Source organism: Lutjanus erythropterus, chromosome 2, assembly GCF_056507025.1.
Source record: "Lutjanus erythropterus isolate fLutEry1 chromosome 2, fLutEry1.hap2, whole genome shotgun sequence".
Taxonomy (NCBI): Eukaryota; Metazoa; Chordata; class Actinopteri; order Lutjaniformes; family Lutjanidae; genus Lutjanus; species Lutjanus erythropterus.
This window is the reverse complement of record NC_139318.1, coordinates 28,455,001-28,473,244: the sequence shown is the minus strand read 5'-3', so window position 1 is coordinate 28,473,244 and position 18,244 is coordinate 28,455,001. Positions and strand designations below refer to the sequence as shown.

General features: G+C 38.2%; 3 protein-coding genes across 3 annotated transcripts in view; 2 read left to right on the top strand and 1 right to left on the bottom strand.

Annotated features, from left to right (window-relative positions):
• Positions 1 to 225: 225 nt before the first annotated feature.
• cisha (cytokine inducible SH2-containing protein a) lies at positions 226 to 2,776 on the top strand. Its single transcript, XM_084736155.1, has 3 exons — positions 226 to 467; positions 1,431 to 1,594; positions 1,869 to 2,776. Exons 1-3 carry the CDS (start codon positions 448 to 450, stop codon positions 2,369 to 2,371), a joined length of 687 nt encoding a protein of 228 aa, XP_084592281.1. The 5' UTR covers positions 226 to 447; the 3' UTR covers positions 2,372 to 2,776.
• Positions 2,683 to 14,212, bottom strand: hemk1 (HemK methyltransferase family member 1). Its single transcript, XM_084736143.1, is given in 12 exon segments — positions 2,683 to 3,497; positions 3,499 to 3,541; positions 3,805 to 3,915; positions 4,213 to 4,308; positions 5,965 to 6,070; positions 6,158 to 6,207; positions 6,347 to 6,411; positions 8,623 to 8,760; positions 11,398 to 11,491; positions 11,591 to 11,682; positions 11,782 to 11,955; positions 13,771 to 14,212. Coding segments are annotated over 12 exon segments (1,059 nt in total). The 5' UTR covers positions 13,840 to 14,212; the 3' UTR covers positions 2,683 to 3,476.
• A 509-nt stretch (positions 14,213 to 14,721) lies between these two features.
• Positions 14,722 to 18,244, top strand: part of nprl2 (NPR2 like, GATOR1 complex subunit) — an 8,383-nt gene continuing 4,860 nt past the window's right edge. The window contains exons 1-4 of the mRNA XM_084736133.1: positions 14,722 to 15,145; positions 16,913 to 17,004; positions 17,149 to 17,317; positions 17,419 to 17,527. Of these exons, the coding sequence (XP_084592259.1) occupies positions 15,065 to 15,145; positions 16,913 to 17,004; positions 17,149 to 17,317; positions 17,419 to 17,527 (451 nt within the window). The 5' untranslated portion in view covers positions 14,722 to 15,064. The remainder of the gene's footprint in view (positions 15,146 to 16,912; positions 17,005 to 17,148; positions 17,318 to 17,418; positions 17,528 to 18,244) is intronic.

Here is an 18,244-nt window from a genome sequence, read left to right as displayed (position 1 = left end):
GCGGCCGGCGTGACGTCAGAGCCGCCGGTGCTGTGAAGAGTTCTCAGAATAGACTTCTAGGAAACGGTAAATTTTAAAAGCCAAGCCTTTTACACTCTGTCCCTCACACATTTGGATCCCATTCTGGTGACAACACACTCCAAACCGCCGCTGCTGCTACAGACATGTTTTATGTTTTAAATTAACTGTTTTTTTTTATTATTATTTTGGTTTTCATTTTGCATCCAGTGTTCTTACATAAAGTACAGGACCACCAGACCCTATTTGGGTACACGGAGGAGCTCTTCTTCGTCTCTCTATGTACCGCTTATGATAGACTTATTCATAACGAACCGATGTTAAAAGCTTATTTTCTCGCAGAGGTGTTTGTTCTTTGTTCATAGTCCTGTTTTCTGAAGACGAAGAACCACCGACTGGATTTTTATCCAAGAGGATTCAAGAAATAGCATGATTCTTTGTGTACCAAAGTGAGTTGACTTTCCTTTGTTTCTGTTCTCCCTTGATAAGAACATACCTTTTATTTGTGAGAGTAACGCAGTCGTAATTAGTGTTAAGTTATATTTAAAGTCTATAAATAAAAGCGTTAATTCTTGCATGTATTCGTGTGTTCTAAGGTTGAGAACTGTCTCTAACTACTCAAAATACACAAGTAAAGGCCTGATACAGTAATTATAAAAACTTAAAAAAGGTCTTTATTAGAAACTTCTTAATATTGGTGTTGCTTGTAGTTTGAGGTTTTAGTTTTTATTTCTTTGTTTGTCTGCTTGTTCGTTTGTTGGAATACCCAGCTCTAAAATGCATTTGACTGCCCTTTTGGACATCCGTTAAGAAGATAATACAAATAATACAAATCGTAATTGCAAGAAACTTGTACTTATAGTAATAATTATATAGTACATTTTTTATTAATCAAGAAAGCCTGCAATTAAAATTCTCTTTTCAAGAGTGTCCTGGCCAAGATTGTCATCAATAAAAGCCAGCAACACAGATAACACAAAATATGTCACAAAATCAGGCTTATATGAAAATGTGATAATAAAAGCATAACTAAGACTTAATAGTCACATTTAGTGGTTCTCGAGTTGAAACTGGACAGTGAATTTACCTAATTTCTTCTTGTTCTTTCTTTTCTTATTATAATTTAGCAATAAACACTCAACTACAAATAATATGTGGTATAGTGTGGATAATAATAACTTTATTTGTATAGCACTCATCTAAACAATGTTACAAAGTGCTTCACAAAATACATAAGAATAAAACAAACAAACAAAATAAATACAGTGAAAGCAGGGTTACCATACAAAACACAGTCAAGTTACAGTGAAAGGATTTCTGCATCAATATGGAAGAGTAAAGCCTGCTTTGACCCTTCTTGTTTTATGTGTTATTTCATGGCACTTAAACCACAATTTCCATCTCGTTTCCAGTCCTAGAGCTGCTCTGCCCGCTGCTCCGTCCACTGAAGCCCCACGGGGCATGCGGACAGGAACTGTACCTCCTACCCCTTGCCTTCAAAGCACCCCTCCGCTATGGGACCCCACAAAGGACCTGCGGGCAATCGCCAGCAACTTCTGCTACCTAGAAAATTCAGGTAGAGTATGCAAAGAGTTAAATTTTTACACCCACTGAACCTAACAAGTAAGATTCTTGAAAAGCAACACAATGTTCCAGCATCTGGCACATGTGTGATGTTTAGCTGAGTTATGAAACAGCTGTAATTGTTTCCTTGTTTCCTTGTTTCCTTGTTTAGTTTAACTACTAAACTGTGGAGTGTTAACTGTTGAAAAATCAAGCAGCATACAGGTCAGGACAGCGACAGAACTGACTGTGCAGAGTGACTAATATTTAGGAATCTGTGTGTGTAGGATGGTACTGGGGAGCTGTAACTGCGGCTCAGGCCCACGCCGCACTTCAAGAGGCATCTGAAGGAGCTTTTCTGGTACGGGACAGCAGCCACCCTCTGTACATGCTGACCCTCTCGGTGAGGACCGCACGCGGCCCTACCAGCATACGGATCCAGTACAGCGGCGCCCAGTTCTTGCTCGACTCCAGCTCGCCGGCGCGGCCCAGCCTGTCGTCCTTTCCCAACGTGCCCAGTCTGGTGCAACACTACATGGGACCAGAGAGGAAAGCAGCGGAGGAGGGCAAGGTGGAGGAGGAGGCTCCTTCCAAACCGCAATCTCAGCAGACAATTCAGGACACATCTGTGGTATTAAAACTGAAGCGGGCTGTGTACAAGCCCCAGGGCCTCCCCTCCTTACAGCACCTCACACGCCTCGTTATCAACAGACACTCTGACTGCCCCGACCAGCTACCACTCCCGAGGCCTCTGCTGCGTTACATACAGGACTATCCCTTCAAGGTATGATGACGTCCCTCAGGTCCATCGCTCTGACTTTTAACAGGTCTGTATATGACTTTGCTGTTCCAGCAGTTGGAGGCCAGTCAAGAAAATGGTGGACACAGGGTTATGTTTTTTGCTGACAAAATATGTACAATACTGACGTGCCTGGTTTCAGACTGAATTTGTCGAGGACAAAGGACGACTCGTGAGAAAACCTCAGTACTGTAATCTACACTTATTTTATGACGAATGTGGAAACTGTCCATATCCATTTGACCCTCATCAGTTGTGGATGTACATACTGTTCTTAAGAGAGTACACTGATTCCATCGAGACATCTTTTACGCCATTTTATTTTTCTCAGTAAGACATTTTTTCTACCTTTTACATGTGTACATTTTTCTATTAAAACAAGCACTTGGAGTCTAAGTCACTGTCCTTTATATCCTTCTTTTTCTTCCTCTCTTGTGTTGCTTAAAATAATGTCAGTATTACTCACACAGGGGTAAAGAGAAATCCTGTCATCATCACCATCATTATTATTAACCCCACATGATGGCTGCTCTTGTGACACTTGTTACGAAATATGTTCGCCTTCAATCACCTTTGAGACACAAAGACTTTGTGGCCTTTGAGCTTTAAGAGTGCGCGAGAGAAAAAACGCAGATTGTGTGAGGAAGTAAAGGCCACATTGTGTGTGTTTTTGCTCAACAATGCGTTACAGCCTGCATCTGAGTCAGCGAATGGACAAGCGAAGGGGAGGACCGTTCATCAGCGGATTCACAGAACTACTGAATGCTTCCTGGGAGGAGGGTGAGATTCTGAGAGGAAGGCTTCTAAGAAAAGCCTCGGTAATTACCTTCAGCTTTGAGCCTGCTTTTGTGCCATCTCGCACACATTTTTTTTTTTTTTCATCGGGACGCAGGATGTGGTCACAAATGTTACCAGATTAAAAGTGTCAACAACAGTTGACACGATGATGATTTAAGCTCCTGCAAATTGTGAATTGTGTGTGATCAAATCAGTGCGAGCAGCGCGTGCTTCAGCGGCTCAGTGGGGGCAGGAGGGGGTGGGGGGGGTGAGGCTGTGGTGACCTGGGCTAAAGCCAGCGTAATAGGATCTCAGTTTCTCAATCCAGATCCTGCTTGTGGGTCCTTGTTTGACTTCTCTTTCTGAAGGATGCAGAATCGCGGCCTAAGAAACAGAAATAAGTCAGTGTAAAAGACTCTAAATTTTGACTTGCAACATGAAAGAACCGCAAATTAAGAGTGTATTGGGCTTAATTTTGTAATTAAATTAAGATTTTGTGAATGAAGTCTTTTACTTTAAATCCAATAGACCAAGAGATCAACGTGGATACAACTTTAGCATGAACTCACTGCAGGTTACATGATGATAAAATGATTTAATGATGCCCAGGTGACAAAAATAAAGGGCGAGCTCTTCTTTACACAGACCTGCTTGTGATGTCGTGTCGTGTCTCCACGTAATGCATCTCTTCCACATTTGCCTCCACCCACTGTCGAATGAGCACGGGGTGCCTGGGGTCCACCTCCAAGTAAACACGCCTGTTGTGCACCAGAAAAGGAACACAAAATGCATTAAAATGTAATTATCACCAGGACGGGAGTATCAGAAGTAACCTTGAGATGGGAGCGGTGGCACATGTCTGGAACTGTATTTACTGGCAGTCTTTTAAAAAGCTTAACTCATTAAAGAGGCAACATGATACGTGTGTTTTTCAGAACATGCTGTTCCTGTGACAAGCAGACGACGCTGTTAGGAATTAAACCCAGGTGGGTTTGTGTGTGTGTGTGTGTGTGTGTGTGTGTGTGCATGCTTGTATTGAGCAGAGGGGTCCTTACCCTTGATTTGATAGGATCTGTGGAGCCAGAGTCAGAATCACTTTGATCACTTCTAAGCCATCTTTACCTCCATCTAAAGCAGCGTGGTCTTCAAACCTGTGCATTCACACAGCACCCATATAATGACTCAAATACATGACATGCATTTAATATCACAGATTTACAAAATATGCAATTCTGAAGATATCTAATGCAGTGATGCAAATTAATTTTTATACATTTTATGTATTTTCAAAGGTTTGACTTGTTTTTTTTGGTTAATCTGAAACAACATAAAATGTAGTCTGCACAACTTTATTTTTTGTCAAGAATCCTAAAATTATTAGGATGACTTCATTTCAAACTCTGTTTAGCATTTATAAACTGTATATGAACAGTTAAATGAAATATTTATAGCACATTATAACACACTATACTTCTACAGAGCCAAAATGCAGTAACTAGCTTATGTGATTAGTCAGAACTTAGTGAAGAACCTCACTTCTAGACGCACTGTTTAGCAATAAAAATCATTAAACTAACAGTATGTCAAATTTGCAGTTGCTACAGAAAACTGCTAAAAACCAAAAAAGTACACTACACACAGCTCAAGCAAGTGGGCCAGTTCAAGTTAAAGCTAGCTAGTGAGAAATGCAAACTAGCTAGCTAAATTTACTTTTCCACCGTAGACGTTTACTATCATTGAAATATAAAAATATTAATTAACTAACATTATCATAACTTAGTTTGTTACCCAATATAAATAAGATGTTAGCTAAACCTGCCAATGGAGAATAATAACAGCTAGCTAGCATGCTAAAACAGCCTAGGAGAGCAGCAGTGACTGCCATCTCAGCTTTTGATGGGTGAAGCGTGGTCAAGCTCCTTTTGAAATCACATTTAAGTGTAATACATTGTTAATTACATTGACTTTAAAGCATTTTACTATTTAAAATTATTTAATAAATCTGAAAGCTTAAAAAACACCTTTTGTCTGTGGATCTCATACACCCTCAAGTTTGACAGAATCTGGGAAGCCAGAATCAAAATCCGTTGAATCACTTTTAGGTCATATTTACCTCGATCTACAGCAGCGTAGTTTCAAAACTAAACTAATTTCAAAGAAACAGAATATTAAATTAAACTAAAAAACACAGCTAAAAACCAAACCAGCCAGCTACACACAGCTAAAGCAAGAGAGACAATTCAAGCTAAAGCTACCTAGTGAAATAGTCATGCTAACTAGCCTTAGCTAAAACTAAATTTACTTTTCCACCGTGGCCATTTCCTGTATTTGAAATATATCAATATTGTTGACTGATGACATTGTAATTTAGTTTCTTACACAACATAAATAAGGTGTTAACTAAATCTGATCATGGAAAATAAAAACAGTTAGCCAGCTAGCATGCTAAAATAGCTCAGTAGAGTAGCAGTGACTGTCATCTCAGCTCTTTACTCTAGTGAAATCCTTGACTTTGCTGTCCCTATTAAGTGTAACTGCACTTTTTGTACGTTTTTGTACAGTTATGATTACAGACTGTCTCTACACCTGAGAATTTGACTGATAGTATTTTTTATTTTGAAATTTTCTATAGATACCTCGATAATATTGTGAATTTTTTTTGGCCACAATAATTATGTAGTGAAAATCTAATAGGACAGCCCTAGTTACAAGTTATAAGTTGTTTATACTGCTTACAAATTACAATTATGGGGAGATTAAATTAAAAAAATATATATTGAGAGAGAAGCTGAATGTGTTTTAGTCACCTGTAAATTTCAGGTTCCAGTGACATCATATCCTCTGAGAACAGGTACGGAGGGTTACTGACCAAAACTGAAACAGGTCTACAGAGACTCAGCACAGTTTCTTCATCTGGCAAGACACAAATTAAAACCTTTTATTATCAGCAGCGTGTTCAGGCACGCTATCTAATCAGTGCAATTCATCACTCTCACTTACCTTTCATTACATCTACATGAAAAACCTGTAATCTGTCCTGAAGCCCCAACCTGCACGGAGAAATCACATTTTATATATTATTCTATATGCCCCCAGTTCGAAAAAACATTAAGCATAAGTCTTCACGACAATAAAAGTAAATCTGTGAGAACATTTACAACTTGTTTTCATGTGCTATGGTGGAATTACCTCATCGCATTCTCCCTTGTTAAATCCACTGCATCCTGGCTCTGATCCAAAGCAATGGCTTTAAGCTGGTGAAACACAAACAAACACAGCAATTAAAAATAGATGTTTACTGTTTGGATACAACAACCGGAAAAAAAAAATGTGTCTGTATGAGGAAGTTATTCGGTAACAAATCATTTAGTCTTTAAAATGTCAGAACTGACACATGGCCATTATCTGTTAGCAAGCGACGCCAAACCCAACGTGTTCAAACTGATCAACTATTCACAGTGTTTGAGACCAGAACAACTCATAATGCATTTATCATTTATCGTAATAAATATATTCTCTCTCATTATACTGATCAAAGCCTATAAATGTATGTATAGCCGCGGTAAATGTTAAGGGGAAATTCCACCAATTTTACACATCAAAGTCTTTATGAAGAGTTGATTTAAGGTCTTTTCTTGCTCCAGCTCATGAATGTATTAATAGAGCTGGATACTGGATGCAAAGATGGCGCTTACTTAGTCAAACAAGAATTTCTCACATGGTACAGACACCAGAAAAGTTGTACTGTTTCTGGTTTTGCTTCTGTGGTACGCAGCCCAACGAGTTCCTCAGCCTAAACACTTAACATTGTGACGATATTTTAAATCGCTTTTCTCTGCTTTTCTCGGCGTGAGTAAAGTTTTACAAATATAAAAACTCCATAGATCAAAATTTCAGAAGATAATGAGTCATACTAGGCCTGGAGGTAAAATGCACTGGATGTATTTAAGCTTGCAAAGTAACGTTAGCTAACTGTCTCACTGTCTGTTCACACGACCTCAGAGATGTTCTGGTTAAAGGAGACATCTGTAATTTATTCACTGTAATAAATCATAAAATGACCATGATATGTAATTAAAGATTAAGGAAACACATTAAGTTGAAATACTGGCTTCCCTGACATCAACACTGCAGCTGCAGTGTTTCTACTCCAGGCTGGAATAACTGTTTTTGTTTGCTTGTTTCATGTTAATTAGAGTTCAAATTAATGAGTAAGTGTCTGTTTATAAGTCGCAAGAAATCATTAATAAACTTGTAGAAGGAGTAGAATTTTTTATTGCTTGAACTGAGCAATATGTTAATGGAGTCTGGCAGACAGTGAGACAGACAGTCATGCAACTCAAAGAGTTTTTGTTTAAAGGATAACAGGCTTTGCTTTACATCGACAGACAAGAGACGGTTATATACAGCTGAACAAATTACAATGTACAACTCACTGCTGCTTGTTATCATACAGATTGCATACAGGATTTCAACATATTTAATATACCATCTTTGGCTCCAATTCCTATTTGGACTATATTACTAATTTTTGCAAGTGCACTTGTTATGTATTTCTCCTTGAAGTCAGTAATGTTGCTGCTTGGAACAAACTCTTGTGCTGAATGTAATTCTGTATGAACACTAAACAGAAATCTGTGTACAAAATAACATTACAGGTTCTGAATTCACCAGAACATTTCTGAGGTCAGGTGAAGCGACCACAAGACAGCTATCTAACGTTACACTGCAGGCTCGATTACATCCAGTGCGTTTTACTTCCGGGCCTAAATATCTGTGTCGACAGATGTGTGTTGATATTTCCGAATTAATTCTCACCTTTCCTAAACGGTAATGTTAGCTAGGAAGTATCCGAATGCTAATGTTAACTACAGTAGCTAATAGGTTATCAAATATGTTGTTTATGCTTGAAATATGACCTGATTTCCCCGACAGATTTTTGCTGTCATTTTATTTTCAGTGTGTGATGAATTTGGAAGCAGTGAAATGATAATGATTTGTTAGATTCCCTACATTTATATGACATGCAACCTGGACACAGCAGTAAGACATTTGAGCTTGATGTCAGCACAAAATGTTCGTATGAATCTGGTTAACACTAACATGCTTATGATTAGCAGATTTTTAGCTTTGATTTTTTACTGATAGTTTAATCCATTTAATTTGCTTTTATTTCTTGCTTTTCTTAACTTTCCTGCTGCTGGCTTTATTTGTTGTGTTTGGTTGAATTTTTTTTTATGATCTGTTTGTGATGGAACTACTGCCATGTGTGAAGCACTCTGGGTTTGGAGAAGTGCTTTATAAATAAAGATTATTATGATTAAAAAAGTCAGGGGACCAGCCAAGTTATCCTCTGGGTACCACGAATGTCTGTGTGAAATTTCATGGTAATCCATCTCTTAGTTATTAGTTATGAGATATTTCAGACTGAATCCAAGTGGTGGAAAGTGGAAAATCTATTTCACCTGAGGCAGAGTCTTCAGCAGACTGAGAGAAATGGCACCAGACCCACATCCCACTTCCAAACAAGTTAGCTGGTCGTCCGCACCAACTCCGGTCCCCGGCTTCATCTCCAGATCTGCGAGCACGAGTTCAACCAACTCCTGCACCAAAACACAGAGAACACACTCATGGTGTTATACACATCAGATCATTTGGACTTTGTACATCTGTGTGACCCGTTCTTCTCTACTAAAACTGCTTTTCTGAAGGTTTCTAACAATATCCTGATGTCCTCTGCTGCAGGTCTAATGTTTAACACAGTTAACCACCATTTCTAAAAAGCAACTATAAACAAATGCGGCAACTTATTCAGATCATCAGGGAAAAGAAAGAAATGTATTCAAACGTACACTGTTGTAATTCATGGCTATGCACGCTGCTCCTCAGCCAACAGTGCCAGGATCTGTCTCCCTCTCTCTGCCTCAGCATCGTCAGACTCACGTTGTGTGGTCAGCATGAGAACGCTGGTCGCTGCAAAAGTGGTTAACCACCAGTTCTGCTCCTCTGCATTTTATGATAATATGTGGAGCCGATCCACAACCTCATAAATTGAACTTTTTTTTTTTTCTGGATAAAAAAACAGACCATCACCTTGTATGATGATCTGCAGGCAGGGGATTTCCTTCTGCCTGCCTGTTCTGCTCATCTCTGTTCTGTCCCTCTCTGGAGACACAAAGCAGACGGTGCTTCAAGAGCACTTCTCCACCCGTCGTGTCTCTGAGTTCAGTTCCATAGTTAACACTTATCTCACTCTGAAACAGATTATAAATATATAGTTTTTCATAATAAGTAGTTGACAAACAAGACACTAGTTCATGTATGTTTTCACAAATAAATAAATACAGAGTTTGTGATGATAATTATTACATAGCTTTTTTAAATGCTTGATTCTGATTGGTCAATTACAGCATTCCCAAGGTCTGTTATTTCTGTATAAGAGACATTTTGTGTCACACAAATGTGTGCCAAATATTCAGGATGATTCAAGGTCCTGCATCATTCTGTCAGTATTTATTTCACAATAATGACCTACTCACTGTACATTATCCTTTACATAATTCACATATACAATAAATAATATCTTCTCTGATATGTAACTTAATTGAGCTCCTCTCTCGCCATTTCTCTCTGGATTAGGATGCTCTTGTAGTTTGTAAATATTTTAAATTGTCTGTGGTCTTTTTTTTACCTTTTAGCCTCAAATAAATTTTGTCCATGTCGTCATAATTTGGCTTAAGATTTCTCTACCTAGGCTTTATGTGGCTTCAGGTGATCTTTTCTTTGCTGTCTGAAACCGACGCAGCAGATAAGCGTTATGCAAATGAAGCATACCGATGTCATCAACATGCAAATGACTATGAATATGATGTCATCTGGTGATGTCTTGTGACTGCTGGAGCCTGCGTAGCTACTTTCATTTGAAACTAATTGGCAGCACTGTCCACTGGGCCTCTTTCCTCTGCTGCTCACTCCAAGCTGCCCAATTTATGGATAATATCTGATCAATCCTCGTCAATGGACACCCATGTAACGCAGCTGACCAGATCTACTTTTCTCTCCATTTACGAAAGATTGGTAAACTGTGACCTGTAGCTTTAACTGCTGAATTAGAAATGCTTATACGTGCTTTTATTTCATCTTGCTACTACTGTAGGACATGTTTCTCCTCACGTAGTGTATCTGCTCTTGAACGTCTGCTGGCAATCCAGAAAGCTGCTGCCAGACTACTCACTGGGTCAAATACACGGTCTCACATTTCCCCCATACTTAGGTCCCTTCACTGGCTCACTGTTGCAAGTAGGATCTAGTTTAAAATTCTTACTTACAGATCATTGCACAATCAGCTACTTCATCCCTACTCATCAGCTCGCCCTCCTCCGTCTACTAAACTAAATTTACTGTTTGTCCCAGTGCGCTCACCTGAAGACCCAGCGGTGATCGAAACTTGTGAGGCCTTAATACTTAAACTAGGGAATGCTCTGCCACGCTCGCACAATCTGCCGATTCTGTGAACTCTTTTAAAAGGCAGGTAAGGACACACCTGTTTAGACAGATGTTTGGGTAACCTGTATGCATCAGGTCTGCATTTTATGTACTTATTGTGTATTTTGTTATTGCGTATGGTGTTTTTTTTCTTCATGTCCTGCGTTTTAGTTGTTGCACTTTTAAACACATGGATCTGGTTGTCACTTCATCTTGATTTATTTCTTGTAGGGCTGCATGATTAATTGCAAAATAATATGGCGCCGATGGTTCACTCGCTCCTATAGGACAAACAAAGCACATCACAAAATCCCATCATAATAAAGTAAATTCTATTCTATTCATTATATTTTTTTTAATGTCCATCAGCATTCAAGTTAGTCACTTTACTTAAATGTTCTAAAGTAAGAGAGGAAAATAGACTTTTTACTTAAAAGAGTCTTTTAAGTCTAGCACTTTGATATACGGTATATGTTATGTTGTCAGCTTAAAGCTCAGCATGCATCTCAAACATGTTTTTGTATTTGAGCATCTAAGAGTGCAGCTTTTGTTGAAAAAAATAAGAATCGTGAGAGAGAACTGTGATCTCAATTTGTAGGGAGAAAAATCGTGATTCACATTTTTAGCAAGAACTGTGCAGCCCTACTTTCCTGTGTGGTGTATAATTCTTTTGTAGAGCACTTTGCAACTTTCGTCTGTGAAAAACACTACACAAATAAATTTCTTGTTCTTCTTCTGTTTTCGTTCTGTCCAACCTCGGTTTCAGGTCTTGGTATGAACACAGGAGGTCTCATCTTCAGTGTCAGATCTCTGAAGTCCCACTCCTCAATCACATACTGTACAGGCATTCTGTAAAAAAAACCCCACATATCTGTGAGTATTCTCAGTAAAACACATCTGAATACATATTTACACGGAGGTGGTGTTTGCACAGTAGAAACTTTATACCTGGACAGACGTCTGGTGCAGAGCTGCCACATCTGCTGTGTTTCTTCTCGGCCGAGGAACTCTGTTAACTTCGCCTGCTCAACACTTTCAATCTGAATGAAGAAGTGGTGTGTGAGAACAGGAAGGTGAAGGAGAGTGCTCAGATATTACATCAGCCAACTACAGAACAAGATCAGCAAAGTTCAACTCACAGTTTTAGACCTGAGCAGATAAGCCATGATGTAGTGGCTGGAGTGCTCGGGCTCCGTCACACCTCTCTCCACAAAGTGTCTCGTCCATATGTCCACCGCCTGTAGGGCTGTGATCTTGCCTGCAGGTATCGGTGGAGCGCTGCATCTACGCACCGCATGGGAGGCCCAAATCCCCTGAAAGCATTTGATTTATCAGAGTTTCTAAATAACCATAAATCTATGATTATCATGCATTCCTATTGTGGTTTAACAGCCTTTGTTGATTTCCCCAATTGGCATTTTACTGGGAAATCCCCATCGCCATCTGACTGATTCTGAGAAATCAAATGAAAACTCAAGTTCAGTTCAAACCTCAAACACCACTGACTGACGTACACTCATGACACACATCTCACCAGCTTTTATCACGTCCTCTGCACTAGAGCTGCAATGATATGTCAATTCATTGTTTACACCATTTATTATTGCTGCCTATTTTAATAATCAATTACTTGTTTCAGTAAATGTGACAATTTGTTGTCTTTCATTGTCGTTTAATTATTTATCTATTCGTTTAAGAATTTTCTGAGGGGGGGTTTTAGCCTTTATTTAATAAGTGACAACTGAATACATGACAGGAAAGGGGGCAGAGAGAGAGAGATGACAGGCTGCAAATGAGTTACTGGTGGGAATCGAACCGGCGGCCGCTGCAGAGGGCTGACAGCTTCAGTACACCGTGTGCACAGGCCACCAACCGAGCCACAGGGACGCCCCTTCACTGTCATTTATGACACTAAATAAAGGGTCTTTGGGTTTTGGACTGTTGTATGGACAAAAGACATTATCTGAAGATGCAGCTTTGCAGTCTGGGAAAGTGTGATGAGTATTTTTCACTTTTTTGGGGGATTTCATTGACTAAATGATTAGTTGTGAAAATAATTTACATATTAATGAAAATAAAATAATTGCTGATAGCAGCAGTACTCTGCACAGTGGAGAATCAAGTAATTTGTACACTGAGTTGTGAGAAATTATTAGATATATATTACAACCAATATAATACTGCCTACTATTGATAAGTGTACTCATATACTGCATGCATCTGCATTTTCTGTCACTGACAGGAAACCCATTTTCACGCCTGTTTCATATTTTCTTCTTATTGCTCTAAGCTATATATTTTTTATTTCTTGAATTTCCCACTGATAATCAATAAAGTATTCTGATTCTCATTCTTTTGACTATTTGTTAAACTAAATAATCAATTTTGAGACATATCATTGGGTTCTATGAACTTGTGATGGACATTTACTCCTTAACATTTTTATCATGGTGATTAAACCGAAGTGTCAGGCTACTGCTGGGTGTGTTAATTGTGATTATTAGGCAAGATTTAATGCAGTTTGCATCCCTTCTGGAGCTGACATTAAAGCTGAGAAACTGCAGAAACTGACAGACCCATATTCAAACAACTTCCTACTAGACATCATAAGTCCAATCAAAACGTAAATGCACACCAACCAATAAATGGCTAAATAAATGTAGAAAACAAATAAACGATGTAGATCCAGACAGATATATCTGTTGGCCAATATTGACCTAGCACAGCTATATCAATCTATGTATATCTTGTCTGATATTTCTTTTATAGAACATAATTAAGACTGAAATTTGTATAGGCAGCATTTCATGAATATTTGATCCTTTTTTGAGATTCAAGATATTCAAGTAGTGATTTTTTTTTTTTTAATTTAGTGACATCAGCCCTAAAAAATGTAGCAGAGAAAATAAGTTGAACCCTAAACTTAAGCATGATCTCTGTGCTTATATGGGCACTAGTTCTTAAGTTCAACTGAATGTTCTAATAAAGTTTGGTTTGCATGTTAAGTTTTTAACAGCCAGCTTTTCTCCATTGTGCTCAGAGCAGCTGATATTCCATGCACTCTATAGCGAGAGGTCTCCCTAAAACCAATAACAAACGAAAAAAAATCAATTTGACCTGTTAGTTACCTTTGGTACACAGCATCTGCGAGCTGCACTCAGAGATCTTCTCCACATGACTGATGTAAACAGACACATCTCTACATCACTGCTCTTTACACAGTTTGTGTAACCATCTGCTAAACTCGCTGCATCCTGACGCTATTCGCTTGTCTTATATATGCAGTATATATGTCACCTGAATCGTCCTATGAGGACTTTAAGCCACATTTTCTGCAGTCGGTTGCCACGTTAGTTAACATTTCCTACACATGGCGCAGTTAACCTCTCCAAAATGTTGACCTGACGCAAATCGGATCTCGCCTCGAAGGGAAGCCCAGACCCGCGAAAGATCTCGCGAGAGCGATCATTTAAACCCAAACCAAGATCTTTCCCGAATCCAAACCAGCTGTTTTTGTCCCTAACCCTACCAGATCTAAACCACAGAATTGGCACAGTATTAAACAGAATTAGTTTGTACAACTTGTGCAATGAAGGAACAACGGGTACAAATCCCGCGAGAGTTACAATAATCAGGAGTTCCCTTTTAGAAACTTCTGAATGCGGCGCACGTTGCGCAGCACTGACGCTGGTGAACAATGTTGCCTTCAAGTACTGTTGAGTATATGATACTTTTGTGCATGAGGCACTCAAAAACACCAACAAAGTGGTGATAAACACGGAAAAACAGAAACACTTGAAATCATTTTAATTCATATGACTGTAAAGTAAATTTTTCAAGTAAAATAGATGTATATAACTGTTAGATAATGTATCAAAATCAAACTACATGAAAAACACCTTTCCCCAAAAAAATAAGACAAGTGTAGATTCGCCTAAGTTGTGAGAAAAACCTTCCAGCAGAAATCGCGTTGTTATCATTAAAAGAACATCCTCTACTGTAACCAATAATTCTGGTGTGTGTCCGGTATTTACGACGTCAATAGTTTGAAATTGTAATGTACGAGGCAGTCATGGAGGCATCAATATTGTTGTTCCTCTGTCTGATCTGCATGAATGTGTCGAGTATTGGAGAGTTGTTGAATACTTTGCTATTAGGTTGATTGCATTTCTTTAAAGTAAAGTGATTAAACATTTGGCTGGACGTTGTTCAGACGTTAAACCTGCTAAATATATTTAATGGAGGGGTCAGTAGCTTGTCTTCCAACGTTAAAACTGGAAGCTAGCAGCTAGCTTCAGCTGCTAAATAACAGCTGTGGGACAGTCACTCACTGGATACTGACATATAAAACTGAAACGGTTTGATTAAAGTTTGTTAATTTGGTCAATTCTCTGAGGAAAGGCTGCCCAGACTAAAAGGTATATGATGGGCATGACCAGTCGTATAGAGTGCATATTTTTCAGTGAGTTTCACCCCACCCTGGGTCCAAAGATAACATATCAGGTAAGTGCAAATAATGTGTTTGTTGTGAGGCTGGCCATCATTGTGAACTATTTTTTTTAACAGGAAGAGTCATAATAACATGAATCACGATTGTCCATAGTCACTGCCAACATTGCATTATTATCCTTATGATAGCAAGGCTAATGTTAATCATGTGATTTGGTATCAAGAACTTAAAGTACATGGAGAGGGAACTTGTAAGGTCAAAAATGTGTAACACACACACAAAATAATAATAATCAGAGGTCACCATAAATCTTGGCACATACTTCCAGAGTTTCCTCCATGTGTAGAAATTGGTCAGATATTGGGAATTATGTTAATCTCAGACGTGTTTATTATTTGCATTACAGTTGCTCCCATTCAAGAACAGAAGTGTATTTAAGCACATAGGAAATAGAAATAGTATTAATGTAGAAAAATGTGCATTATACTACTATATACAACCATATAGGAAAGGAGGTGTAAAGTATGTAAACAACAAAATATACATCAGTGGTACACATAATAGCATAAAACCAACAGTAATGCTGAGATGGGGGATAAGTGTGAGGATGAAAGTCTTATAAATAAGAATATTGGTTGGTTTAAATGCACAGTATAAATAAATGCAATAATGATGCCAGTGTACCAGTGTATTGCACTACTGAATTAATATTGCACAGAGTATTGTAGTATTGTATTGTAGTCACAGTTGAATTATTGCACAAATAACCATGTTGTTTGGTCAGTATTGCACATATAAAGATTTAAATGATATATAAATAATAATAAATTGCTGATGAATTGAACAAAAGAGAATATAGCAATCACCATTCCCTAGAAATGTAATTATATCATGATATCTTGATACCATGGCAGACTGTGACAATATCTACTGTGATTACATGTTTTGTTTTTAGAATAAATAAAAGTGCTGCTTCCAACTTCAGTATTGTTTTTGTTTTGCAATTGTACATACACAGGCTATTTTTGTTTTTTTCATTATAGAAGGAGAAGCAGAAGCACTTTAAGTGGAAAGAAAAAACAAATTATGTACAGACAGAAAACCTGTACACATTAGATTTATCATTTAAATAAGGACATTTTTATTAAACCGTCATTCTTCTTCTTTTTTTCCATTGTCGAGATTGATATCTTATTGTGGACCTCAAAAATGTGTGACATCTATCTCTCCTCATTCCTTTAAATGAAATTTGGGTGTATCTTGGACTTTACATAAAGGCATAGGCAGGGATCATATTAGATCATATTTTGTGTTTGAAATGCTTTCAGGTGCTGTATGAAGTGTTTTGTCACATTTTTAGAAAACACAAGCAGCCGCACAGATTGGCCTGTGTGGTGATGTCATAAATATCAGTACTGATTATTACTTGTTTTTTTTTGTTTGTTTGTTTTTTTGCATTTGCTCCATCTAAATATCTGTTGTCAGGTTACAGTCTTGTTATATTTATCTTTTAGTAAACATTTAAAATTTTATACCCTCAGTGTGGTGTTGAAAATCCTATCAAGTATCAGTATTTTTCAAGGTATTTTATTGAAATTAGAAATTCCAGTATTGTGAAACACTAGGTTGGAGCAGTCTGTGCATCCTTGTGGTTGACTGTATGTACAGTGTAAGGGCATTAAAATTAGAATAATTGATCTTATTAATAGTAAACACAGCTTTATGTTCTTGTCCTTGGAAGTGAAAAGTACATAATCCTCTTACTGTATCCTATAGGATGTATTTTGTCATTCAGTGTGTCCTATGTCCTCTCCTGATAGGTCCCAGAGGAATACATTTCACGGGAGCTCTTTGACACAGTTCAGGTTTATATCATCACCAAGCCAGAGCTGCAAAACAAACTGATAACAGTGTATGTAATCCAACACTCCTCTTTTATATCTTTGCCATAATCATTATTTTCACCCTCAGATCTGGCTTAATGTTCACAGAATAATGACATGCTGCTCTTCACAGCATCAAACTGTCCTCTGTGCTGTTTATGTCTTTTTTTTAGTACTGCCATGGGAAAAAAGTTGATTGGGTGTCCTGTGTGCATCGAACATAAAAAGTACAGCCGAAACGCCCTCCTGTTTAACCTCGGCCTCGTCTGTGATGCCCAGACAAACACGTGCGCCCTCGAGCCCATTGTCAAGAAGCTGTCCGGGTACCTCACAACCCTTGAGGTAGTGAACATTTTCATTTTCACATGTGATTGTATTGATATTGTTATAGTTTTCAGTTTCTCAGATATGAGCCGAAATCTTTTTGCCTTGTTGTGTTGCAGCTGGAGAGTGGCTTTATATCCAATGAGGAGAGCAAGCAGAAACTTTTACCCATCATGTCAACCTTGTTGGAAGAACTTAACGCCACAGGAGCCTGCACATTACCCATAGGTATTATTTTATATGTTACTGTCTATGTACCAGCTGTATTTGTGGCAAACCGCTGTCTGTGTACGTAACATCCATCCTGGAGGTGATGGTGAAATGCAAGTCATGTTTGTGGTTCAGGAAACAGCCCTGATTTAGCGAGTTAAAAAGTGTGTTGAGAAAGTGTTAAAACATCCTGTTCTGCTGCTCATTTTGCTTGACTGAAGATATTGTTGCAGCAGCATCAAAAGTCACTGACGAAAAGGCGTCAAGATTAAATTGTGTGCAGCAAAGAGAGGAAACACATTCAGAACGGTAAAACCCATGTTCAACGCTAATGAGGCTTCTTAGCATACAGAGACAGGCGGGTTATAATTTATTTGTTGACTTTAGTAATACGTGTTATTTTTGTCGCTTTTTGATAACAGGATTCACACCTAAATTTCTTATTTTAGGAAAAGTTAATGTTGAATATTCTGTAATCTGTGTCTAGTTAATGAACGTCTCAAAAATGTGTCGTATCTAACAATTAATTTAATTTAATTCAGTCCCACCATGAAGTTACAATCACAAGAATTCATGCAAATTCAACTAATCTCCGAGTGATCAATCACTGCAACCTTTCTGCAGATTTGACCAATCATTGTACCAATCATAGCAGTTCCCTGCACTGATGTCATACATGTACGTCTCAACGAACCGACTCAATGTTTCATCCTTTACTTTTTTAATGTATTTTCT

Bases quoted from the DNA above. Each gene is read 5' to 3' on its own strand.
- cisha (XM_084736155.1), top strand. From the start codon at position 448: ATGATTCTTTGTGTACCAAA. The intron at 468-1,430 runs GTGAGTTGACTT...TCTCGTTTCCAG, and splicing joins ATGATTCTTTGTGTACCAAA to TCCTAGAGCTGCTCTGCCCG. The intron at 1,595-1,868 runs GTAGAGTATGCA...CTGTGTGTGTAG, and splicing joins CTGCTACCTAGAAAATTCAG to GATGGTACTGGGGAGCTGTA.